General features: G+C 37.9%; 1 protein-coding gene across 5 annotated transcripts; it reads left to right on the top strand.

Annotated features, from left to right (window-relative positions):
- The first annotated feature begins 1,627 nt into the window (after nucleotides 1-1,627).
- On the top strand, nucleotides 1,628-25,397 carry p4ha2 (procollagen-proline, 2-oxoglutarate 4-dioxygenase (proline 4-hydroxylase), alpha polypeptide 2). Of its 5 annotated transcripts, none has more exons than XM_085289555.1 (15): nucleotides 1,628-1,783; nucleotides 7,407-7,506; nucleotides 9,272-9,368; nucleotides 9,524-9,675; nucleotides 10,718-10,855; nucleotides 11,084-11,323; nucleotides 12,760-12,956; nucleotides 13,589-13,765; nucleotides 14,161-14,231; nucleotides 14,629-14,728; nucleotides 19,444-19,497; nucleotides 21,754-21,819; nucleotides 23,735-23,803; nucleotides 24,184-24,280; nucleotides 24,874-25,397. In XM_085289555.1, the coding sequence occupies exons 1-15, from the start codon at nucleotides 1,778-1,780 to the stop codon at nucleotides 24,942-24,944; spliced, it is 1,635 nt and encodes a 544-aa protein (XP_085145681.1). In that variant the 5' UTR covers nucleotides 1,628-1,777; the 3' UTR covers nucleotides 24,945-25,397. The 5 variants fall into 5 exon arrangements, with proteins under 5 accessions (XP_085145681.1, XP_085145682.1, XP_085145680.1 ...); XM_085289554.1 differs by lacking the exons at nucleotides 1,628-1,783; nucleotides 21,754-21,819 and adding exons at nucleotides 2,299-2,354; nucleotides 21,633-21,692; XM_085289553.1 differs by lacking the exon at nucleotides 1,628-1,783 and adding an exon at nucleotides 2,304-2,354.
- Nucleotides 25,398-26,348: the final 951 nt, after the last annotated feature.

The raw sequence follows: 26,348 nt of genomic DNA, 5'->3' as shown, positions 1-26,348 counted from the left end.
CAAGACAATCTTACATCTTCCAGTTCATTAACAATAACCAGTCTAATTGTGCTTTTGTAGTTTCATCCACTAACAAACTACTTAACCCCTCCAAAACCATACCCTCTAAATTTCTCATCAATGTTATCAATAACCTAAAGATCAGTAGTGACGCACAAAGAATTTTAGCTTTTCTGGATCTCACTCCTGAATTCAACACTGTTTATCCTGACATTTTAATTCAAAGGCTGCATGGCACAGTTGGTTTAATAGAACAGGTTCTTGATTGGCTTTCATTTTATCTAAAGGGTGGAAATTTTTATGTTTCAAATGGCAATTTACAACTTGAACAACTCAAAATTTAACTAGGGGCTCAAGGGTCTGTCCTTATTCCATTGCTGTTTAACCTTTACATGCTCCTATTTAGTACTGCCATAAAGAATAACAATATGTCCTACCAATCTTATGCAGATGACACACAGTTGTACTTATTTTTTTCCTCTGATGAGCTATCCTCTGTTCACAAACTAATGATTTGCATTGATGACATTAACTACTGAATGCCATATTACTCGGCATCATTCTGCACAGTGATCACAGTTTTGATCATTTTTGATAATTACATCAATACGAGAATTACGAGAATTGCTTTCACTCACTTAAAAAGACATATCCATGGTTAGAAAATTTCTATCTCAAACTGACTCTGAGAAACTGGTCCATGCATTCACATCAAGAAGGTTAGATTATTTTAAGGCAAAATTATCCAAACCATCAACACTTTAGCTGATTCAAAATGCAGCAGCCAAAATCATTACATATATGTGGAAGGTTGAGCACAAACCAAGCATTGAAGGCACTTCATTGGCTCCAAGTGCAATACAGAACCTTTAAAATCATTTTAGTAGTTCATAAGCCCCCCAGGGAATCTCTGACTTGCTCACTGTTTACAGTCCAGTCAGCCCTCAAAGGTCACCAGGTGCAAATCCTTTAGCTGTTCCTAGAATTAGATCTCAGTGTACTGAGGGTGCTTTCACTTACTGGGGTCCTTTTCTTTGGAACAAGCTGCCTGCTGACCTGAGAACAATTGCATATGTGCATTTAAAAACAAACTAAAAAACTTTTTTTTTTTTTTTTAATTGAAACAGGCTCAATAAGAGTTTTTTGGTTTTATTGACTTTATTTTGCTCATATATATATATATATATATATATATATATAAATAAAAGAAGGCATCGGTGGGCAAGGGACGAAATATATCGTTGCCTTTAGCCTTTATTCTAAACCTACACAGGTTTTTATGTTCTTCTGTACTGAGCACACTGAGTTTGCAGGTAATTAAATGGACTACATAAATACAGTTGCCATTGCAAAATGTAAAATAAAACGGAGTTGTATATAATATGACATTGACCGCAGCAATTTCCTAATGTTGTAAACCCGCTCAACATTTGGCAATAAAACCCTTTCTGATTCTGATTGAAATAAAACAAAAAATCGTAATCATGTAAAGTTAAAAATGCGCATATATGTATATACACGCTCACTATTTTTTTTTATTAAAAAATAAGACTGTGGTCTTACTTTCTAAATAAGAAGAGCCAATTCTCCACCCTACAGCTTAGAAGCCGCAGGAATGTCTCTGCGCATCTATTCAAAGGATTAGGGTGAGCCTTTCGGGAGGTTCTGTACGTGGCAGCGCTTTCCTCCCCTCTCCGTACTTTTCATAACCCCTGGGTGCCAAGTGGATTTGCGTCCACATTCTCAAACGTGACTATCCCGTTTGAAAGCCACGAGAATGAAGGTAAGCTGACATTAAATGCTGTCTCGGATTAGCTATCGCACAAAATGCTGTGTAGCACTACATCACGGCAGAGTCCTTGACCTCGCATGCCTCCCGAACATGCTGGGATGGTTGTCAATCGTGGGTCCAACAGGCTTCTGTTGTTTTTTTAGTGCACCAGATTGTACAGACTATCAGGTTCCCAAGGTTAAAGAAAACACAACATGTTATTCAGTGAGGTTTGTGTTCATTCCCGGTTACATTATAATGCGAGACACAGCTGAGTAGCAAATGTTCCACAGCGGACAAGGAGAAAGTTTTGAAAGTTTGCGCGAAACTTCGTGACCGAGCATCTCACGCGTGGATGACATTCTGTGTTTTACACACACTCACACACATACTTTGAATCGGAAAGTGTAGCTTTTTTCGGCACAGTGAATTAAAATCTCTACACAGCACGGACTACAGGACATTTACGGGACCAAAAAAAGGGAAGTGTTGGGAATTTCTAGAAACAGCCGTCCCGGGCTGACGTCACTGGGACGGCTCCTCTACTCTGGAGATGGTCTGCACACTCGGTCGCGGGGGAAGAGTGAGTTTTGCTCATCTTTACCTAATTTCTGCTCTCACGCAGACACGTAAGCAGCGTAAGATTGGTCTGATGTTAGCAGTTATCGACACATATTCCAGCCTCGCGGAGTTACATTGTTTCTATTTCATGTACCGCAAACAAATCACCTCTAGCTCTGCACCTGACGATTATTTTGATCGCTATTGGCTTTTAATATGCCAAATAACCATGTAAAACGAATGGGATAGCAGTGGCAGTTAAAGTACTTATACAAAATCCAAAAATATTAGTTTCATCTAATGTTAGAGTAATAAAAAAGATCAATTTACGACACTAAGGAACGTGCAGCTATCAGATATATATGCGTCTTTGAAAATTACGAAAAATTGTTAGTTATCAAAACTTAAATAACTTTAGTTATCCGAATAAATCATGTAAAACCGCTGAATGCTTATTATACTCACATTAGATTCGTAGAAATAGGTCACACAGGGCTGTTATATGTAATTGCAATATAAATTAACTCCCTTTAAAGGGGGTGAATTCACTGTGGCTGCCTACTGTTCACTGGGTTCAAAAGATTAGGTCTTGCATAGCTCCAAAAAAGGGCTTTGTTCTCCCTTAACAAATGGCACAGCGTCACTAAATACACTGGCCTGGTAGCGTGATGCCCTGCAGTGATTTATGCATGGTAGAATGCAAATAATTGTCTCTGGCTGTTATGGGAGTGTGTAAAAATGGAAGGTAACAAATAAATACATCTGCCAGCTGCATAAACCCAGAAGACAGGTGACTCTTACTAAATAAGCTGCAGCCACTGTCCTGATCCAACTGTTTTCAACTAAACTGAATGCTACAACTGTCTTGCTGTCAAGTAGGTAAAATCCCCAAATAAATGCAAAGATAAAATATATTTTGTTTTATTTAATAACTTATTAAATTAGGGTGATTTGGGTTATTATTGAGCTCCAGCAAACTTGCCTTAATATAAACCACAGTAGAAGTCAGTAGTTTTCCATGCTTTTCCTCTGGATAATGTTTCCATGGTCAGCAGAACATGATTGGGATCTTGGATGAGGAATGCTCTCTTTCCATATCAAAGTAGGGGATGTGTCATAAGTAGTATTTCCATTGATTTGCTGACCACACAAAACCACAAAATTGCTCCACTTTGCTGACCTCATCCTGTGACGTTTAGTGGAAGTGAAAGTCAAAGTGCGAGTGGCTATAGATGAAAATGAATGAAGGGGTTGCCCGCTTATACTAAAAGCCCTGAAGAATTGAGCAAATTGTTAGTACTTTGTCAGTAAGGATCTTAAAAAACACAAACCGTAACCAACCTAAGCTGGGTGTTAAAGAGGGAAATCTCTTTTTTTTTTCCTGCCCACAGTGTAATTTGAACTGCACAGATTAGCAACGATCACCAGGTTGACTCTGGAATTTTTGTTCATTGCTGGAGGATAGTTCTGTGTCTTAAGACTGATGGCCATTGATTGCCTGGGCACGTTCACCTGTTCTGGGTATGGTACGTGCAGATGCTGTATGCGGTGCACCGTGTAACATGCATGTGACGTGGTTATGTGTCTATGTCTGCGTGTGGCTGTTGAGTTTGATCCTATTTACTGATTACATCAGTCGTTAAAATATCTGTTAAACATCAACTGCTTGCTTTTCTTCTTAGTGCACCAGAGTGGAAAAAATTGGCAAGTACCAGGCCTTTTTTTTCTTCTTCTCTCTTTTCAGATTTTAGTTTTCTGGCATGCAACTTCCATTTTTTTGCTTACATGCAAAGATAGCTGCATTTACTCCCATCTAGGTTTATCAAACACTGGAATTTGGTGTTTGGGGCCAAAAATCTACTCAGAAATGAATTTCTTTTGGGCTCTTCAACTTCTTTCTTCCTCATCCATAATTCTATTTAAACTATTCTGTTATGTTTGGGTGGGCGATGTCACTGTTTTCAACATTGTGGAATATAATTTTCCAGAGGAATTGTACAGATGTCATCATTAAATAAATAACAACACGTGATCTACCTTGCGTGACCCAATTAAATGTGTGACTGATTACAAAATGGTTGGGGTGCTCATTGGACACACTTTCCATCTTGGAGTTATAACAGATTTAGCGTACCAGACTTGAAGTAGCTGTGAGTGGACAAACATTCACAACATTCACACAACAGTCAGAGTGAAAAACAGGGTGCAGAGATTAATAAGTGGCACTTTTTGCCTTTAAAGTGATCCAAACATATGGGCTTTTGGCTAGAATGTCCACCCGTGCTGTCATGGAGCATATGTCCTGCAAACATGAGCCATTCAGATTCAAGGTTAGGCTTCAGGGGAAAAACTAAACAAAATTTGGTAGAAGTATTTTGCAGCAGTGTTGAAATATTGCATCATTCAGACTGCTCCGTCCTCTTTGCACAAGCCCGAGGTCATAAATGCTTAATTTTTTTCCCCCTTGTTTGTATTTCTTAGAAATGAAATGTTTATATAAACATATATTAAATGAAAGATATTTTATCTTTGCACATTGATATGTTTAATCTTCTTCCTCTTAAAACTCAAATTTATTTTAGTGTTTTCACCAGTCGGACAGATGTTGCATAGACCAGCCATGCTTGTTGTGTTTAGTTTTTCTCAAGTATGTAAAGTCCCATAGAAGAGTAGAACAAGATGACCACAGAAGTTGAACGTTTTACTCTAAGTGCAAACATTTGCTCCTAATAGGAACCCCTGCCCCACTGCAGACCTTGCATCCTGATGTCTTTGCCAGAGACTGTGTTGCTTTGGTTCCTTATCTCACTTACAGAGCCACTCCTCCATGTAAAGCAGGAAAGTCTGAACAAACTCAACCTCAGTATGAACTGGCAGAGATACTTTTAGGCTATTATCATTGAGTTCAGGCCAGTTTTGCAAATGCTCAACATTAAAACTGATGCTCCTTAATGCAATGGCAAAATGTTGAAGATCTGCCTGCTTTCTCCTACCTACCTCGGTCTGAGATGCATGCACACAACTTTGGCCTGTGTACAAAGTGCAGCTGTGCATACCTGCACTCTCGGGACATCCTAGCCTGTCCTCTCCCCCTCATTTTACTTTCTAGAAAAACCCGACACCACTCGAGTAGTAAGTGTACCAGTCCTCTTTTTCAGGAATGTTGCCACCTGCAGAAACAGGCCAGACTCTGTTTGAGCTGAGCAATGATACTGGCTGTAAATTACAAGGCGAGAGAAGCAATCGTTTACTTTTTAGTTTGAGACTTTGGGGATGATTATCTAGCCAGTGTTTAAGCCAACTCAAAATGCTTAAACGTAACACACAAGAAGCTGAATTTATACTGCAAGGAATATATTTATTAATATATATAGTCTTAGTAATGCACACAAAGTTGCATTAAAGAATGTCTTAGCCTTCTTTCTGAGTTCAGCATAAAGGTTTTCAGCCAATATACATCTGTCAGCTCAGCATAAGGCTTGTGCTTTTTGTCAGTCGTGTCACTCAAATGCAAATATATTTATTCTGCATACAATGCAAATTTAGTCACATTCTTTGTGAACCGATTTAAAGCTCTCATACATTCAGGAAGAGACAGTGAAAGTTTTTTTTTTTTTCTGTGTTTCAAAAACGTGTAACTTTTTCTTTTAATCCCAAAATGAACAGTGCGGCTAAATGTGTGCTGCTTCGTCTCTCCTGAATCTTGGTCCAGTCATATCATTTTTTTGATCATTTGGCTACAAAGTTACACCCTCTGTGGTACATTCCAGTGTAATAGCTGTAATTGTAAATGTTAAAAGAGAAGATGAGGAAAAATAGTTCTTTCCTATACACGTTAAGGAGATTTCACAGCCTTTCTTCAGTCGCGCCTGCTGTAGATTAGCATCGGCATGTCTGTGTCAGATGTTTACCCCATCAGAAGAATCAGGATGTCACATATGAGCCACATTCCACCTGTGTTTGTGTCACACCATCACTGGCAGACAGATATGGTGCTTACACACTGACATTTATTTCCTGTAAATTTGTTATACTTGTTCCTTTTGGACATCATGTTGCTTTCTTATTGTCACTGTAGAAAATCACTGAATTTGCCCAGAAGGTGTCAGTCAAATAGTTTCTCTTTCCAGGAGGTTATTAAGCTATTTCTTTACTCAAATTTATTCAAACATCAATGTGTCTGTGCTTGCAGTTAGAATTATAGATGTGTACGTTTTAAACATACTGTAGTAAACAGTCATCAGTGCCAAGTGATGTTTTAAAAACAGAAGGAAAGGAGAAAGTAGCACACAGTTGCTTTTTACAGTCTTGGACTGATGTTACTTCTACTTTTTCTGCTCAGCCCTGTAGCTGGCTCCGATACTTAATCCTCATAACACTACTAATGCATTGTGGCAAAGTCTGCCATTAATAAACACTGAGGTTTTGTGCCTTATTGTGTTTTATTTAGTGTGTCAAATGCATCTAATTGCATGGAAATGTAGGTTATATTTTTAAAAGCAAGGCACGTAAGTAAGTAAATAGGTACATAAGATTATCTTCAGTGCACGAGCTCATTTCCAAAATAAATTTTCTGGTTGTCATGTTGAATTGTAGAGCAGGAGACTGAAAATGAACTTATGCCGACCTGGCGCGACCCTGATGGAAAGAGAAATGAGAAAATTACACACATAAACATATTAAAAATATACTGTTCAGTTACAGCTGTGTCCCCTATTTTTCCCTTCTCAGTGAGAACTGGGAACAATAGACCATGACTCATTTGTAGGAAACGTGCTGGAAACTTTTGAGAATTGTTTGGCGATCTGCAAATTTAGTCTGGAAACACAGAGTCAGACTTGGTGTAACACAAACTGAAAGTTTGAAACGTTTTATATATGATACGCTTACAAATTGTGTTAAACGGCTTTAAGGAGGAATACTTCAAAAAAGACACTTTATTCATAGAGATTTATAGAAAACGGTGGATAAAAAAATCGTTTTATATGCTTTATAATGTTCAGCATAACTAGTTTATTTTGCGTGCCACTGTGACATGATGTGATTATGGGTTTTTTTTTAAATGTAATTGCAGGTTACTGAACAAGGCAGAATGAGCAAAGTCCTGCTTTTTGTCTCCTCGGTCCTGCTGTGTTGCTGCCGGACCACACGGGCAGAGATCTTTACATCCATTGGTAGGTTTACTGGTTGTCAGGGCAGCTAGTCCACTTATCACAGTGTCGCTGCCTCCTTCACATACTGAAGTGTCCTTGGGCCTGACTCTTAAAAATGAGTCAGGCCGATCGGTGTCCTGTGTGTGTGAGAGAGAGAGAGAGAGACTGGTAGAATTTGACAGACATTGCTGCTAACCTGTATTGCCTCCTTTTTGTCCTATTATAAGTCAATGGGTAATAAAATTGTGGGGAAAATCCCATCTTTTGGAAGGCATCAAAATAAAATGAATATGTTCTATAAAAGGTCAAGAGAACAAATAGAAAATAAAATATTAGTATCTGTTCCAACAATTATCCTCAAGCAGATTTGCAAACTTTGTCAGTTCTTTAAACATTTAGTGTTAGAATCCAGAAACTCTAGAAAGCATTGGTGAGTGAGCCTTTAATCTGTCATCAGGTGTTTGGAATTACTTGGGACTCATTTACAGGACTTGCATGAATAGTCAATCATTCATTCAATTGATTAATCAAACCAAGCCCACGGGTCAAGAGCTCAGTGCTACTCTGGATTTAAAAAAAAAAACAATCTTGATTGATGCCTTACTAATTACCTGTGTTGTTTTTAATCAAATCGGCCACGTTTGACCACAATAATAGGATGCTGAATTGCTCAAGAATGTACATCTGTGCTTTTCACTTTGTATTAAATGGAGGATGTGGCCAGAAGAGGACTAATAATAACTTTATAGAGAAATAGTTGTGGTACATAGATTCGTCTTTCTTTCTTTCAAATCAGTGCTCAGATATTCAACATGATTTCCGTAGAAATTAATCTCTTGAACCACTTTAAAAGGGAAAAAAAGCTTTTCTTACACAATGCCCTTGATTTGTGCAATCACAGAGACATTGCTGGCATACAGAAAATGCTTTTTGTATACAATATGTGTCACATCGCTCAACTGGTTAGTTCTTATTGCTTGGAAAGGTATACTGATGTGCTGTTCTGTTGATTTAATGCACTTAGGTGGTCAGATATGCTGTTTGCATGCAAAAACAATGCAGACTTGTCATCCTCTGTCTTTTAAAACTTCTGTTAAGCTAAGCAATCCAATGAGGATGTTTACTAAGCACACTACACCCCATCTATCTCTTCCAAGGCTCATGGGTGGGTGCTTAACTGTAATTTTGCTGAGTAATTCTATAGTATTAAAGCCCCGCAGTTTTTGGCTGAAGAGTTATTTTCAGCCTAAGTCTGAGGGGAGTGGTGGGGAGAAAGTGTTACCAGAAATAGACTCATTTTTTTCTTTGGCTTTTAAAGCAAAATACAACAGAAAAACATTTCTATAGCTTTTTGGTTTGTTTTTTTTTTACTGACTCCTCAAACCAAAGTACCTGACAACACGTATTCACATATTTCCACGCACACTAATACAGCTTTTTATAATACAGTCTAACCAATGTGCCTGTCTTACAGCTAATATTTATTTACCCATTAACCTAATATCCCTGTGTTCATTGTGGGAGCAAACAAGAGTGCCCAGAGGAAAATCCCACATGGAGAACATGCTGAACAAACAGAAAGGTCTCTCGACCGTCTGATCAGCAGGCTAAGCGCTGCACCGACATCAAGTATCGCTTGATGGAGTTTTAATGTGAAATGAGTCATTTTGTCTCAGAAACACTAAACCTGCAAATTGCTTGAAATTGTAATAATAAACAAGCTGATGTTGACTTTATCCTCAGTGAAACGTCTAATTTACCTTCATATCTGTGTGTGTGCCTACAGGCCAAATGACAGACCTGATCTACACAGAAAAGGAGCTGGTTCAGTCTCTGAGGGAGTACATCAAAGCAGAGGAGTCCAAGCTGGCCGCTGTAAAAAGGTACATTCTGAACTCTCAGATATCACCCCATATTAGTCTGTTTATGTGTGTTACTTTTCCTTTAATCCGTTCTCACATTTATAGGGTAAGTTGATATGAAGTGTATTGTCTCTCTATAAAATGTGTAGTAGAATCACCCTGTATCCGTTTCTTAGCTGGGCCAATAAACTTGATGCCCTGACCCGAGTGTCCACCGCTGACCCAGAAGGCTACCTGGCTCACCCAGTGAATGCCTATAAACTGATGAAGAGACTCAACACTGAGTGGTCTGAACTGGAGAGCCTGGTACTTCAGAATCCCGCTGATGGTAAGGATATATCTCCAAAGCAGTATTTTACTAAAGGAGCACTCGTGAAGTGCCCTGATTTGAACTCTGCTTGGAAAAATTAGGATGTTTTCTGTGTGGTCTGTGAGATCTTGCAGATCATCACGTGCATGCTACAATCAGACAAAGGGGAAATGTTTTTTAAATAGTGCCTACCTCTGTGTCTAGAGCAGTTCATTTGCCACTTTACTTATTGCATGTTGCAAAATATAGAGAAATACCTCAGTGTATGTTTTCTTGGCCAAATCTGTATGTTACCCTTTATTAATCCCAAATCAATAGCATTCTTTTAATGGCTTTTAAAGCAAAACCCAACAGGAAAAACTTTTCTAGTTTTTTGTAATTTTACTGACTAATCAAACCACTCTACCTGGCAACCCGTATTCACCTATTCTATGTATTGTCACCATGACACAATATATACAGTAATATATATCTCTCAGCATAACCAAAAGGCAAGCAGCACAGAGCAAATATAAGCTCCAGAATGGATGTGAGGAGAATGAATGCAGCTTTTGCTGGGGAGTGGAAATGTTTACTGTGCTGCTTTGTCCACATGCTGTGATCAAGAACAGAGCTTGTCATGTTTTAGCTGCAGCTGTTCTTCATATCTGCATATTTTGGCAATGAAGAGTGTGTGTGTCTTTGTCTCTGTGCACTTGGACCTGAAAGTGTGTACGTGTTTAGACACAGGACCATATCTGTGTAAGGCAGATAAACTTAGCATATGTGTACAGAATTCTGTAACTGTGTATTGCACGGTTGTGATGCTATTGTGTAGTACAGTCTGTGAAGAAACGCAAACACACAGAGACTGACTAAAAAGGCGAAGACACATTCCAGCTACACCTTTAGAGCTGGTACATCTAGATCAATATGATGTTGCTGTTCTGCATGTGTAAGTAAACGATTAAGTACCAACAAGTTAAAAATGACCCAAATTTGAATTATATGTGAGTGTTGTGAGTGTCATGTGATACATGCAAATGAGATGTACAGAAAGACATTCTCACTTTCTGTCCAGGGTTCGTCTCCAACATGTCCGTACACAGACAATATTTCCCAGACGAGGAAGATGAGACGGGTGCAGCCAAGGCGTTGATGCGCCTGCAGGACACGTACCAACTGGATTCTGAAGCCTTCTCCAAAGGAAAGCTGCCAGGTAAGCAAGAAGTGTGTGTGTTGAATATAAAAAAGCATGAAAATATCACAAAGGGCAGAGTAACTTAAGCATGTCATGGAAAAGTAATTAATATTAAGTTAATAAATAACTTAATAATTATTATGTTATTTATTAATAACTTAATAAATGGTGCACATTTAAAAAAAAGTGGTATGTCTTAAGTACATTTTGTTCAGTCATTTAGTCTTACTGAGTGGTTTCCATCAGGTGTGCACTCGAATGCTGTACTGACCGTGGATGACTGCTTCGACATGGGAAAGACGGCTTACAACGATGCAGACTATTACCATGCCGTGCTGTGGCTGCAGCAGGCCTTGAAACAGCTGGACGATGGCGAGGAAGCTGTGGTTTCCAAGGCAGACATTTTGGACTACCTCAGCTACTCTGTTTACCAAATGGGTGACCTCCCTCGAGCCATTGAACTGACGCGACGGCTTGTAGCTATTGGTAAGACACAACATAGGCAAATGAAGCATTCTTCCTGCACACCAACGCTCATTACACACACACACACACACACACACACACACACTCTATTTCCAGCCTGAGTCGGACAGAGATGTAGTCTTCCTTGTAAATATAAAAACTGGATGAATGGAGTTCATGGGACACATGTTTAGATCAAATGTTTTATGTAAATATGTTTAAAGATTTAAGTCTTTTTCATTTGTTTCTAATTACACCTTCTTCTACAACTCAATTTCTCTACTGTGCTGTAATTAATAGTTTGCTTTCTTCTGGTTTCACTAGTTACTACAGTTCACTCTCCTCTCTGACTGTTGTGGTGCTCTGTGCTCACCACAGTAGCTGGGAGTTGTCCATTCGAGAAAAAAAAAGTGGCCTGTGGGTTTAAACTGTTATTTTAGCCTCTGTATCACAGGCTCTGACAGCTATAGGTCACAGGCTACAGCTGCATTTTTAAGTTGTGGTATACTTGTTTACTTGTCAAGTGAAATGAATCGAGCTGTTGTAGAGGTGAAACGGTATGCCATCAAGTGCGGCAAAAATATCCTGCAAATAGCACCTCATACAGAAATACTCCAGTATGTGACTCGCCCGTAAAAGTGGGACGCAAATGTACAGCATGAAAACACATTTCTCGGACATTTTCCAGCACATACCTGGCTATTTATATACAAGACAGCACATCTGAAATGGAGGAGAGAAACATGATATTCTCACTGTCTCATAACCTGCAGTAATATTAATTCTATCAGGAGATCCTGAGGTTGTAGTCATTCTGGAAATTTCCTAACTAAATGTGTAATGCTGTAAGCGCACATGCTTACAGTCCTGTGTAAAACTACACCCAGCAAACTGCAAACACATTAACACCCTAGAAGAACCACAACAAAATCAACATGTAGGATAAACAATAACTAAAATACACTTAAAGTTTCTTTGTTTCTGTAAATGAGCTGACTTTGCTGCTAAATTAATTAGGCTTCAATGAAGAGGCACTACCTGCAAATTCCACAAGAGGGTGCACTTTTTCCATTATTTAACTCAGTTACTTTAGTAACTCAACAACAAATAACAAGAAGAAGACACAAAGGAGAAGTTTTTTGATAATAGTAGGTTTTCTTAGTGTTGTATTCACTAAGAAAATCTTCAAGATTAAAAAAATTTGAAGTTAAAAATACTCATAATTGTTCTGTTGCTGGCAAATGAGTAAATGCAGTTATATCACAAAGTCTTAACAAAATAAAATAGAAAACAGCCAGATTTCAGGGTTATTTATTTGTTTGTTTGTTTGTTTTCAGTGTCTACCTACTATGACTACTGTTTGAAATGTGTTATTAGCACACACGGGATACGGCTCCAAAGTGTTTCATATCATCACGTTCTTCTACCTCTGCTAATCACTTTTGTTGTATTGACAGATCCCAGCCACCAGAGGGCAGGAGGAAACCTCCGTTATTTTGAGCAGCTACTGATGAAGCAGCTCCGTGAGATGAACCAAGACTACCAGCCTCCATCTGAGGAGCCCATTCAGCTGGGAACCTACAGTAGACCCAAAGACCATCTCCCTGAGAGAGAGTCCTATGAGGCTCTGTGCAGAGGAGAGGGGATCCAAATGGCGAGTCATCCTGCAGACTCTATTTTGAGTCGCTATTTTGTGAAACCAAATCCTAAATTGAATATTTATGTGTTTTCATTGATTTTTATGGACATTCATTGTTAGGCTGTTTTTCTGATGCTATGTAAAATCAGCACTAGCCAAGCCAAAAACGTCAGCCCTGATTTAAGATGTATTTAATCCTGAAAAGCAATACATAAGAAACTAATTTTGACTCTGTTGCAGATTTTTCTATGTGCAAACTATAACCAAACTATAAAGGAGGATTAAAGTATAATTGTCCAAACATGGTGATTATTTGTGCACAATAAGAGCACAGAAACTTTTATAGACAACAACTGGAAACCTATTGCATAATTAGATGTGTTTATTGTATAAACAAACAGGAACACAGGAAAAACCACACGCACGGAGTACAGAGTCATTTACAACAGAGATAGTTCTGTAGTCTATTTAAGTTTAGACGCTTAAAATGATGAAGAGGTCAGTCAACCCTGCTACCAAGCTCAGATACCTGTGCTACTATGAGGCTGCATTATAAATGCATGGCACTGCACGTTGTTTCCATTAAAGTTAGTTATAAAATTGAAAAGAATGGCAAAATTAAAAATTTTCTTTGTTATTTTTACTAGACTGAAGCGAGGAGGAGCCGTTTGTTTTGTCGCTACCATGACGGGAAAAGAAACCCTCGTCTTCTGCTGAAGCCTGTTAAAGAAGAGGACGAGTGGGACAGCCCCCACATTGTGCGCTACCTGGATTCGTTGTCAGATGAGGAGGTTGAGAAGATCAAAGAACTGGCAAAACCCAGGGTAAGACAAGAAGCATTTAATAAAATGGAAACAGAATATTTTCTTGCTGACCACCATTAAAATATTTAATTACTTTAAAGGTTAATGAGACTAATGCACAGGAGGAAAGCTTTTGAACATTACCTTCTTACAGCTGCTGATCGAGTGCACGTTCTTTGTGTTTAAAAACTCATTCAGGCTAAGCTGTACAGAGCAGAACGTGGACTTTAAAAAAAAAAAACAACTTTTATTGCTCGGCATATATAAATAAGAAATAGTTGTAAAGTATTTAAGATTAACAGTTAAGAGGGGATGAGAAGAGTGGTACCACAACGTAGAACTGGAATGGTTGGATTAACTCTTCTATTTAATGTTTTATTTCTTTCTGTTCTTATGTTTTATTTATTTTTTTCAAGCTTGCAAGAGCCACTGTCCGTGATCCCAAAACAGGTGTCCTGACCACAGCCAACTACAGAGTCTCGAAAAGGTAACGCATCCAGGAAAAAAGGATCCTTTGGTTTTGTTTTGTTGTTTTTAGTTTCTTTAGTTATGACGGATTCCAGGAATACAGTAGCTTGTATCCTCCTGAGGCTGGATTTGGGTCTCTTGCTGGTCTTGAACCAGCGATACTGCATGTGTCAAGTGAATGATGCTGATGGTCCAAACATATTTTAATAGGACAAAATCTTAATAGCTTCACTAAATGGACTGGTTCTTATATAGTGCTTTTCTACTCTACTCGTGTACTCAGAGTACTTTATACAACAAGGTCAGAATAAAACTGTATCATCATTTGTTGTATATCCTGTCTTGTTTCTCTAAATTGCGAATTGTTTTTAAGTGTGTGTGTGTGGGCCACATTTAATACTTGTTTGTTTATTCAGTGCGTGGTTAGAAGGAGAGGAGGACCCCGTCATTGACAGAGTCAATCAGAGAATAGAAGACATCACCGGTCTCACAGTAGAAACTGCAGAGTTATTGCAGGTAATGGAGTTTATTTCACACATTTGATATTTAGCCTAACCTGTGTAACTAGTGAGTGTTGACTCAGTAAGTCAAAAATCCTACTCAGACACTTAAAAATACTGTTTTTACCCTTTAACTTCAATAGATGAATGATTGGTGCATTCACTTGACAGAATATGTTTTTGTTTTGTTTGTTTTGTTTATTTATTTATTTTTTAAATTACAGCATTTCTCTTAACCAGATTTCAATAACCCAAAGTAGAGTTAATGATATATGAATAGCCTCTAAATAATTAAGTCTTCACTTCAGATGTGCCTGTGCACCATCACTTCTTTGGATCCATTTTTCCAGCTGAAACCGAGATTATCGAAACTACAAAGAAATAGTCCAACGGGAGACTTCGGTTATGTCTTTTATTTCTAACATCTCTGTCTCTTTGAGAGCTAGTTTTTACATTTACTCCAATTCTACACACACAGGAGCATTTAGTTTCTGCGAGCCTTAAAGTGACTGCATGTAATATGTGGATGGGCACGATTAGTTGTCCCCATGTGCAGAAAATTAATCACAGATGAATAATATGAAGTAATTTTATAATGAAATGTCACTTTCTTTCAAGAGGAACAGGTAAGCATGCCTATCCAGTTCAGATGTTCTTATCAGACTCCTTCTGATTTTAAAATAATGTCTGGTGTCAAATATATTCATCTTAATGTGCACAGCCTACTACCGAAGATGGACATGGTCAAAATTTGGGTTAAATCTACAGATGCAGATGTTGTTATAATTTCTGAAACTTGGTTAACTAAATCTATTACTAATGAAGACATTAACATATATGGGTACAATGTATATCGCACTGATAGGCCAAAAAAAGGAGGCGGTGTAGCTATTTATGTCAAATCAAGATTTAATGCTTCGATTGTTCTGTCCCAATCGATATGCAAACAAATGGAGTTTTTGGCCTTGAATGTAGATATTGCTAATACTTTTTCGATAACCATTGCTGGGTGTTACAGGCCCCCATCTGCTTCAAAAGAGGCATTATCTTCATTAAAGCACCTTTTGGCTAAACTAAATTATACCGAACTACTAATGGCTGGAGACTTGAACTGGGACTGGCTAAATGCAACTTCTGGTGAATTTAAAGAATTCTGCGATTCAATTAATCTTACCCAGCTAGTCTATCTTCCTACCAGGCCAAATCTTAAATGTCCTGAAAAGTCTACATTAATTGATTTGGTTTTAACAAATGTACCTCATAAATTCTCTTCACTTGGTGTTTTCTGTAATGACCTAAGTGATCACTGTGTTGTTGCTGTTTGCAGAAATGCTAAAATTCCAAAATGTAAGCCACGCATAGTGTGCAAAAGGAATCTTAAACAATTTAATGAACAGGCTTTTCATCATGATTTGTCATTAGTTAATTGGGAAAAAATCGGACTATTACCAGATGTAGAGCTAGCTTGGACATATTTTAAGGAAAGTTTTATGGGAATTGTTAATAAACATGCCCCCTTACGGAAAGTTAGAATTAAAGGTCGAGAAAATCCTTGGTTTTCGCAGACACTCGCAGATAGCATACACAAGCGTAATAGAGCATGGGACAAGGCGAGACAAACAGATACTTCCACTGATTGGTCTGTTTTCAAACAGCTTAGAAATAAATGTACTTCTCTTATTAAAAAGGCCAAATCTGAATACTTTTTGTCTGTCACCACTGAGAACCTCAATGATCCACAGAAATTTTGGAAAGTAATCAAGTCTTTTTCCGCCAATAAAATGACTCAAACCTTTCCTAAATCTGTTGTAAAAGATTCAGTCTCAATTAATGATAAAACTGAAATTTTGAATTGTTTTAATGAACACTTTCTATCAGTGGGTTCCTTGTTTGCTTCTGCAGAAACTTTTTTAACAAATACTTGCCCAGAACTCTCTATGTTTTCTGGAGACCGTTTTAACTTTGTACCTTTTAGTGTTTATGAAGTGCATAAAGCTTTAAAGGCTTTGGATCACAGAAAACCTCCTGGTCCAGACTTGATGGAACCTTATTTTTTGAAGTTGGCAGCTGATTTTATTGCAGAACCACTCTCAATTCTATTTAATTTTTCAATTAAAACCAAAGAAATTCCAGCGGTTTGGAAATCAGCTTTCGTTTTGCCTTTATTGAAAGGAGGTGATCCATCGGTGTTGACTAATTATAGGCCAATATCAAATTTGTGTGTTTTATCCAAAATCCTGGAATCTCTAGTTTGTGACCAGTTGAAAGAGTTTTTGTACTCTAATGATATTGTCTCCAAATTTCAGTCAGGCTTCAGGAAAAAACACAGTACTAACACTGCCACTATGAAAGTGATAAATGATATTATTGTGGCACTTGATAAGAAATTGTACTGTGCGTCACTCTTTATTGACCTCTCAAAAGCTTTTGACACTGTTGATCATGCAGTCCTAAAAAACAGACTGCTCAGCCTTGGATTGTCAGAACATGCATTAGCGTGGTTCTCAAATTATCTGAAAAATAGAACCCAGTGCATTAAACTTGAAGGTCTTTGTTCTAAATTTGTTGCTGTCCACAAGGGGGTGCCACAGGGCTCAGTTTTGGGTCCCCTTCTGTTCCTTTTATATATCAATGACTTGGGTCAAAATGTCTCAGACACAAATTTGCATTTTTATGCTGACGACACAGTTATTTACTGTTATGGATCATCTCTTGCTCAGGCCATTGAAACTTTACAGAAAGCCTTTGTTGCTTTCCAGCATTCACTTATTCAGCTAAAATTAGTTCTCAATGCTGACAAGACTAAGCTAATGTTGTTTTCCAAGTCAAAGAAGGTCCCGGAGCCTATTCCAGTGGTGTCCACCCTTGAAGGAAATGTCATAGAGATAGTTCATGAATATAAATACCTTGGTGTCTGGATTGATGACTCCTTCACCTTTAAACCACATATAGAGAGACTAGTAAAGAAACTGAGACTTAAACTTCGTTTTTTCTTCCGTAATAAACAGTGCTTTTCTTTTGCAGTAAAAAAACGTCTTGTCACTGCAACCTTTTTATCTGTGTTAGATTATGGTGACATTCTGTATATGAACGCTTCTTCTTCATGTCTTCTAATGTTGGACACGATGTATCATGCTTCCTTGAGGTTTATTACCAATTGTAAATACCTGACCCATCACTGTGATTTGTACTTAAGAGTAAAATGGCCTTCTTTGGCCATTAGAAGACAGGGGCATTGGTACACTTTTATTTACAAAGCTATGCTTGGATTGCTGCCTCCTTATATTTGTACTTTGGTCACAAGGACAAATAGTGGTTCTTACTCCTTGCGCTCAAATGATCAGCTGCTGTTGTCTGTTCCCCTTGTCCGCACAGAGCTGGGTAAGAAAGCCTTTGTCCACTCTGCGCCTTTTTCATGGAACATGTTACAGAAAGACTGGAAACTAACTGAATTGTTGTCTTTAAATGTTTTTAAAACTAAACTCAAAGGCCTACAGGCTGCCTCAATAATGTGTAATTGTTTTGTGTAATTTTAACTTTGTTTGTTCGTATGTATTTGTCTTGAAATGTGCTGCCTCTTGGCCAGGACTCCCTTGAAAAAGAGGTCTTTGATCTCAACGGGACATTCCTGGTTAAATAAAGGTTAAATAAATAAAAAAAATAAAAATCTCATCATATAGTTTTTCATATCAATGTGCAGTCCCATATGAAATCAGAGATAACTGTACTCCTAAAGGTTCCACTAAGACTGGTGACTTTGCCAAATCGAGGCGTTAACCCCAGATAATCACTTACAGCTTTGACCATGTTTACATTGTACATCTGCTTTATCTCACAGCAGCCTGTGGGCTCACTCTATGGGGTTCCTTTTGAGTTGCTCATACATTTTACATATACTTACTGTACTTTATTTTAAACTTGTAAATTAAATACTAACTCTTAAATAATGGAAGAAAAAATAATGATGCTGTTACTTTTACGTGATTTGATCTGGTTTATTTAAGAGTGTCTTTAGATGATTAGACGAATCCAAACCATCGCTATTCCATAAGTTGGATATTTTCTGTTTTCATAGTTTCTAAGGGAGGTATAGCAATTCTGATTGAAGTGCCAAATTCACTAGAGGACAGTGGTCAGAGCTTACTCATGAAACCATCAAACCGATACTGAAAACATGCAACAGCTTCACACACAGACATGTACTTTTAAAAGTAAAATTCATATTTATACAAGCTATAAATATGTTCTATATGAATTAATAATAACCTTTACATGGCTTTAAATACAAACAAACAAACAAACAAACAATAATAAAAACCCCTCTGGCACATAATGTGAATATAACCAAACAAATGAATCAAGTAAAAAATAAAGACAACCTTTGACAAGGTTGCATGAATAAAAGTTTCTTACTCACTAAAAGTATTGTAAAGGAGTTTGCAATGTTAAAAGATGAAATATAAATAATTGATAAAAAATATTTTCAAAAGTCTGTTAGAAATAATGATGCAGAATTAGCTGGGATAATTTCCCTTTATCAATTAATTATTTTTGCCATTACTGAGATTTGTGGCTTCTTGATTTGTAGTCTTATGTAGTGTAGCTTAGTTGTTTTGCACAAGTTCAATGATACACAGAGCAACAGCATGAGTTAATAATTCAGTTTTCAGTGGACAGGAGAGTTTATTTATCACCTCTATCTAAGGGTCATTTTTGTCATTGGCTGACCAGGTTGCAAACTATGGCGTGGGAGGACAGTATGAGCCACATTTTGACTTCTCCAGGGTAAGTTCACTTTTTATGTGAAAGTTTGTGTGCACTGTGGATGTGAAAACTGCTGTGGTTTGTCTTGGCATGCTTCCCACATTCCAAAGCTTAACTTAAATATGTCTTACTTGTGAACAGAATTACTTGTGTTGCAGAATGACTAATACATGAGTGTGTGTGTGTGTGTATATATGTGTGTGTGTGTGTGTGTATATATATATATCCATATACTAGGGGTGCAACGATACACAAAATTCACGGTTCGGTTCGGTTTGATACTTTGGTGTCACGGTTCAATATTTTTTCGAAACAAAAAAATTTTCATGCTTTTTTAATTTGTCATTTATTTAAAATTATAAATATATATTTTAACTCAAACCTACAGTTTTTTTTATTTAATGTTGCTGAAACAACAAAGGCATAAAATAATAAATCTATCTGATCGAGAAATCCCTCATCTTTGGAAAAGAGAGTTTATTACAGAGAAATGTCTCTTTCCAAAATAAAAGCTATACTATACGCTTCTTCTGGGCTATATTCTCAGCAGCATATTAAACATATCAGGTCCCCATAAGGAGAATCATGTGCTAACGGCTGTCTAAATGACTCGGGTAAAGTTTGTAGCATGCGTGCTAGTTGGGTTTTGTCTGCTTCCTCTTGTCTTTGCACTAGGATGATGTCGGAGTAAATGTGCAGTCATATTCATTGTGTTTCCACTAGTGCTGTCAGCGTTAATCTGAAATGACGTTAACGCCACCACATGGCAAATCTCCGTTAAAGAGCTACCATGGATCGCCCCGTGCGTGGGGCTGGACAGCATCAACACGTTAACGAGCAAACTGCGCTAACGCAGTAGTTCCCACCCATGTAATTGAGCATTGAGTGGCACATCCGACATACTGTTTTACTTTAGTCCATGACACGCTTACCTTCAGGGTCATACTTCACATGAAGACCAAAATAGTTCCAAAGGCCACATCTGAATGAGGGTGGGGGAGGTTAAATTTGCCATGTTGCAACGAGCTTAGCTTCTGTCTTGCTAACTTGCGCTGCGCTCAGTGGATCTGCACTCGGCAGTGCAGCCTAGGCGAAGTAGTCGAACGCAAATCCACTAAGCGCTCAACACAGACAGCATCATCAGAAGAAAAGTTGATAAAATAAATTTTGTATTGTTCAATACATATGCGTACTGTTGAAATCTCCCAATTCTTTGAATCTTTGGGCTGAAGGAGGGACAATACTCGGTGTATCAATGCTCAATCAACAATCATTTATTTCCATACAATTCAACAGTCAGAGCATTACAACGTCCGGACGGGAGAGATGCTACCAGAGGGTCAGGCACATGTCTCAAAATGGTGACGGGTTGCTCAGCTTTTTATAGTCTCTAGTGGCCCCCAGCTAGTCGTAAAAGCCAAAACATCACATTTTTTCTCTGTTACAGCGCCTAAGTTATGACCTCGGCAGTTGTTTCTCTGCTTTCTGTAAGGTGGGGGTGTGGAATGTGGTCTATCTATCTCCCCTGTCTTTAGACACAGAGTCTCCTGCTTACAACCTTCTCTTCATGATTCAACAATTAAGCATGTCAAGAAAACAGTGTAACACATTCCCAGCAGATCAAGGATACAGAGTGATGCACATTTATCTAATGAACTAATATGTGAATATGTTCTGTTAACTCAAAAGTATAATGAGAACTAAACTACATACAGCTCACACACTCTATATTAAAGGGTATAATGTGATCTACAGCAGTATTCTAATTCAACTACTTTGATTACATATATAAGGTAACATATAATAACAGAATAATCTAATAGTACCGAACCGAAAGCACTGTATCGAACGGTTCAATATCGATACGAGTATAGTTGCACCCCTACCATATGCATATATACCTTTTTATTTTTCCAATTATGTAGTTGAGGGTAATAATGCGCTAAATAATAAGAGTGATTCTCTTCTATTCACTTGAAGACATAATGCAATAAATATATAAAAAGGTGTCTTTAACTCAAATTAACGCAAAAAACATAAACGTCTGACAAATAACAGATAAATAATACATTTTATTTGAATGTAGTTTGTGCCCTTAATGGCAGGCTCTAATTTTGAGTCTATTTGGTGATCGGTTAAATAAACATCTGTTGCAGCGTCCTTTTGACAGCAACCTCCACGTCGATGGAAATAGACTTGCTACCTTCCTAAACTACGTAAGTAATGTGCGTGCAGTTTGTTATTATGTATCTTCACTCTTAAATTTTATCTTTATAGAAAGATGAGCCAGATGCTTTCAAAAGATTAGGCACTGGAAATCGTGTGGCGACTTATTTAAACTACGTAAGTATACGTATCTGTTCACTGCTGATTGAAGGCAGTGGTGGCCGTCTCCTGGCATCCACTCTCCATCGTTTCATTCCGGCTTCATGGGCATAAGCAAAAGCTCTGGCTCAATGTTGGACTTGGATTGATTGACTTTCATAGATTAATTCACCTGCAGTGTGTTGTCATAATTTTTAAGTTCACAATCAAGAATTAGTGCAAAAGGTTGTAACATTTCTTTGGCAATAATACTGAATAATATCAATACATAGCAAAATTATGTTTACCTGTCAATCAGTTCTGGTACATATTGTAGAGAGTTTTGTTGTCCGTGCGCCATTAACAGGCCGACAAAGAACCTTGTTTTGTTTTTTTGTTTTTTCTTTTGCCTTTGCTAACACTGAGCTGTCTATGAGACAAGATTTTAATTTTGAATGATGTAGAGCATGTAGTGTATGGATTGCTGCACCCCACCTCCGTTCACGGTTTAAATTCATACATCATACATGTACATGGGGTGGGCGATATAAACGATATACGATAGAAACGATATAAATTTGGCCAACGGTAGAGGTTTTGACTATACCGCTCTATCGCGATAGCGCACGTTGATGATGTCATCAAGCTGCGCCTGTTTTGGTCGAAAGCATCGCAACGGCTACAACCATTATCATCTGCAAATTATGCCGACAGTCATAGCAAAGAGATGAAGCACTTTTGAAATATGGGGAAAGCCAAAAACTGTGCTTCCTCCACTTCCGTAACATTGATTCATTAATGTTGAATTCTCTCGCAGCTGCTCTATTCCCATGTTGTCGCAGTATATTAATAACTAACCTTGTACTGTGGATGAATAATCTCAGTTGTTCTCCTGATTGAAGTTTGGCCCGTGTATAGCATCCTGCTATGCGATTGCATTTGTCCCTAACCACCAGAATCCCTCACATTAACTTTTATCGAGTGGAAAAAAAGTTGACGTTCATCCTCCAGCTTCACTGTGCTAATATTATGCTAACATAACTGTGTCGCTAGCAATCACGTAGCACAACATTATATACCGGGTAGTCCAACTTCAGTAACCCTGCAAATGCCACTGCTGTTTAGTTTCCTGTCTTCATTTATGTTGGAAGTGGTAGCAGATCTGTACGTTTGAATTAGTTTCAAAAATCTCTCAGCCAGAACATGGTGTCATGTTTAGGTTGAAACTAGCGAGCTAACTTCCTGTTAACTTCTAACTCCGTTAAATTTAATAACTTCTGTTTTCATGGATGCCTGGATGTTAAACTTACTTGTTACACCTGGTAAAGCAGCATCGCTGATGATTTTATTAAAGATGAAAGAATTTAGACCATTTTTAACTCTCAGTGTTCGTTTGACTTTGGGACCTGAAGCGGACGGAGTTTTGGACCCAGATTACTCCGAAGCTCCTCACTACGGCAGCCGTAATGCTCTGACAATCCATCAAGCAGTGCAGCTTACCAAAGTTGTACTAAAACATTTTTTTAACAGATTTCTCCTAGCCCAAATCGGTTCGAGGTCAGTAAGCACAACCAGAATTCATACATAAGGAACACTCTCAATTTTTGAGAAAATTAAAGGATTTTAAGTGTGCCTTATAGTGTGGAAAATACGTTATACAGAAGAAAAGAATATATCGCGATATATATCGTTACTGCACATGCTTCAAATTATATCGCGATATGAATTTTAGGCCATATCGCCCAGCCCTAATCTATACCGTAAATTGGTAACAATTGGTAAACAAGTTTAAGGATGAAAGAAAACTAACAGCATTGAGGGAAGAACTTCACAACATGAACAATCACACTTTTTATTTTTTACGTAACTTATTGAGACATGGCGTAGTATGGAATAGCGTCTTACGAGAAGCCAGTGACCACTAGTGATTATAAATGATCTTGTCTTTTTTCAGATGAGTGATGTTGAGGCAGGAGGTGCCACAGTCTTCCCTGACTTTGGAGCAGTAATCTGGCCAAGAAAGGTGATGATATTTTTATGTTTCTTTGATTGTGAGCGAGCTTGTGTGAAGACTGGCATTATTATTCCCTTTGTATTGTCTTTTTATTTTATACTACTGCTATCCTCAGGCTATTAGCGTTTACTTTATAGTTAAACAGTTTTTTAACAAAATCAGAAATAGTCACGATCTCACAAAGACAGCTGAACAAACACAAAAAAAAAAAAGATTTTATAATTTTTTTTTTTTTTAAAGCTAATTCAAGTCCAGAATTATTTTGGTGCCCTTGACTTTTTACCCTACCATGAGCAGTAAGCCATTTTTACTCAAAGTACTTTTAAACCTCCTATTTACTGGACACTCAACTTTATCGTCATATTTGCTTTCTAATTATTTTTCCACAGGGAACATCAGTGTTCTGGTATAATTTGTTCAGGAGCGGCGAGGGAGACTATAGGACCAGACATGCAGCCTGTCCTGTCCTAGTAGGAAGCAAATGGGGTAAACTGTAGTTCAGATTTATAAAGCCACATTTGTGATTCATCAAATAGGTTTGGAAACGGCCACGTTCTCATTAAACATAAAGACAAGAAAACAGAAAACAGGAGGTCAATGACAATTACAGCTGCACAATAAATAAAATATTTGATATCTAATATTTAATCCAGTTGGTCCTGGTGTGTTCTTTGGTTTGTACAGAATTTTTAAGTGCTCTACTCTGCAACCACTATCACTTCAAGTATGTGAATTAACAGGTTCACAATTCAAGATGTTATTGCAAAACATGAGGCAGCATTAGAGAGGAAATGAAACTAATAATGATAAAACAGCACTATAATAAGCAAAACTAATTCCCTAATACAATGTAAAAATAACATTTTATCATTTCTAGCTTTTCCATTTGTACAAGTATAAATATTGAATTAATTATAAATAAGAGAAGAATCCAGCAGGCTTAAATGTGGTTTACGTTAGGTACTTGAGATGTGCAAGCTTATTTACAAAAAAGTATGATTTAAAATGTCAAAAGCTATTAGACAGCATGTTCAAGCTGCTTTACTTGGTTAATTTTATTTGTCTTGTCTTTTTATCAGTCTCAAATAAGTGGATTCATGAGCGAGGTCAAGAGTTCAGAAGACCCTGTGGCCTGACAGAAGTGGACTGAAACTGACTCTACTCCTACACAGCACCCATGCTATCTTGCATAGATAGAGCGCTTTAGGTTGAAGTTGTAAAATGTTGCTTTTTTTGTTTCTTTCTTTGTTTTGTTTTTTTGTGTGTGTGCTTTGTGTGTTTGTTTGTTTGTTCTATACATGGATTGCATTTTGTGAACTGACTCACCCACTCACTTGCTGGTCAGTCCAGTCTGTGTGTCCACTGCTCTGTTTATCATCCAGTCCCAGAAGATGATTTTTACAAGTCTGAGTGGGAGGTTTGAGATTTTTTTGGTTTTGTTCGTATTTGTTGTTTGTTTTTGTTTTTTTAAACTGAAAAATAACTCAGAACTTTGTTGTGCATGGTCATGCCACCCACACATCATTAAATGGGCAATTTAAATTAAGAATGAGAAACTGTGTCCTGAAATGGAATTAACAAATAAACACTGAAAAAACACAAAGCTGTATTTTATGTACGATTTTTTTTGGGTGGTTTTTCCAGTATATGTACTTCACATATATATTTTATAGTGTTTAAATTAAGAATTGCTTTAAAACCTGCATAGGTTGGCCGTGATTCTTGCCGGCCTCAGGACCGTGGCCACCTAGTGCACACGGCCACCAGGTGTTACTGTGGATGATCAGGTCATCCAAGAAGGCAGGATATGCAGCATGTGGAGGCCATGATGCGTTTCAAAATCGTGATCTATAAGATTTGTACGTTGGGCACCTCTAGCCCCAGTCCATCTCTTTCATTCACCAGGCTCACCAGAGAAGTGGTTTCAGGGATAACTGGACCACTCGAGATCTCCAGAAGAGCACAGTCCTACGAACAGCAAAGATACAGTGCAGGACCCTCAACTTCCCAGGCCTTGGGTAGAGAACCTGAGCTTAAAGGGTAATGACTGCCTACAGGGATGAGTCGGGAATTTATATATAGAAATAGATAAAGTATTGAACACATCACCAGTTTTCTAAGTAAATGTATATTTCAAAAGGTGCTTTTGACATGGAATTCTCACTAGATTCTCACCAGATGTCAGTAATAATCCATCTAATCCACGCATTAGAAAGCAATCCTGCCACTAAGTGTAAATCATTATCAGCTGGTTCAGTCCAACTGATGGGCTATGAAAATTACCAATGTTTCACACACAAGAAGCATCTAATGATGGGTTAAACCAGTGAGTTCTCTCAAGACCTTGGCACCCTCATGGTAGCAAAACATACTGATGGTGTTGGTTATTGGTTAATTTCTCAGCTACTGAAGGTTCCAGTGAGCACTGTTGGGGCCATAATCCTGGAAGTGAAAAGAACATCAGTTCACCAAACACACCCAAGGAAACTCTCAGTTGGTTTCAGAGAAGGAATTAAAGCTGGTGGAAGCTGGCCAGTCACCTGAATCCACAGAA

Source organism: Mchenga conophoros, linkage group LG10, assembly GCF_057382185.1.
Source record: "Mchenga conophoros isolate Kocher_MC1m ecotype Shallow Benthic linkage group LG10, M_conophoros_male_GT1.1, whole genome shotgun sequence".
In the NCBI taxonomy this organism is placed as follows: domain Eukaryota; kingdom Metazoa; phylum Chordata; class Actinopteri; order Cichliformes; family Cichlidae; genus Mchenga; species Mchenga conophoros.
Note: the sequence above shows the minus strand (reverse complement) of the source record. Positions and strands in the feature narration are given on the sequence as shown.

Bases quoted from the DNA above. Each gene is read 5' to 3' on its own strand.
- p4ha2 (XM_085289557.1), top strand. From the start codon at position 7,425: ATGAGCAAAGTCCTGCTTTTTGTCTCCTCGGTCCTGCTGTGTTGCTGC. The intron at 11,324-12,759 runs GTAAGACACAAC...TTGTATTGACAG, and splicing joins GCGACGGCTTGTAGCTATTG to ATCCCAGCCACCAGAGGGCA. The intron at 21,820-23,734 runs GTAAGTATACGT...GTCTTTTTTCAG, and splicing joins TGGCGACTTATTTAAACTAC to ATGAGTGATGTTGAGGCAGG.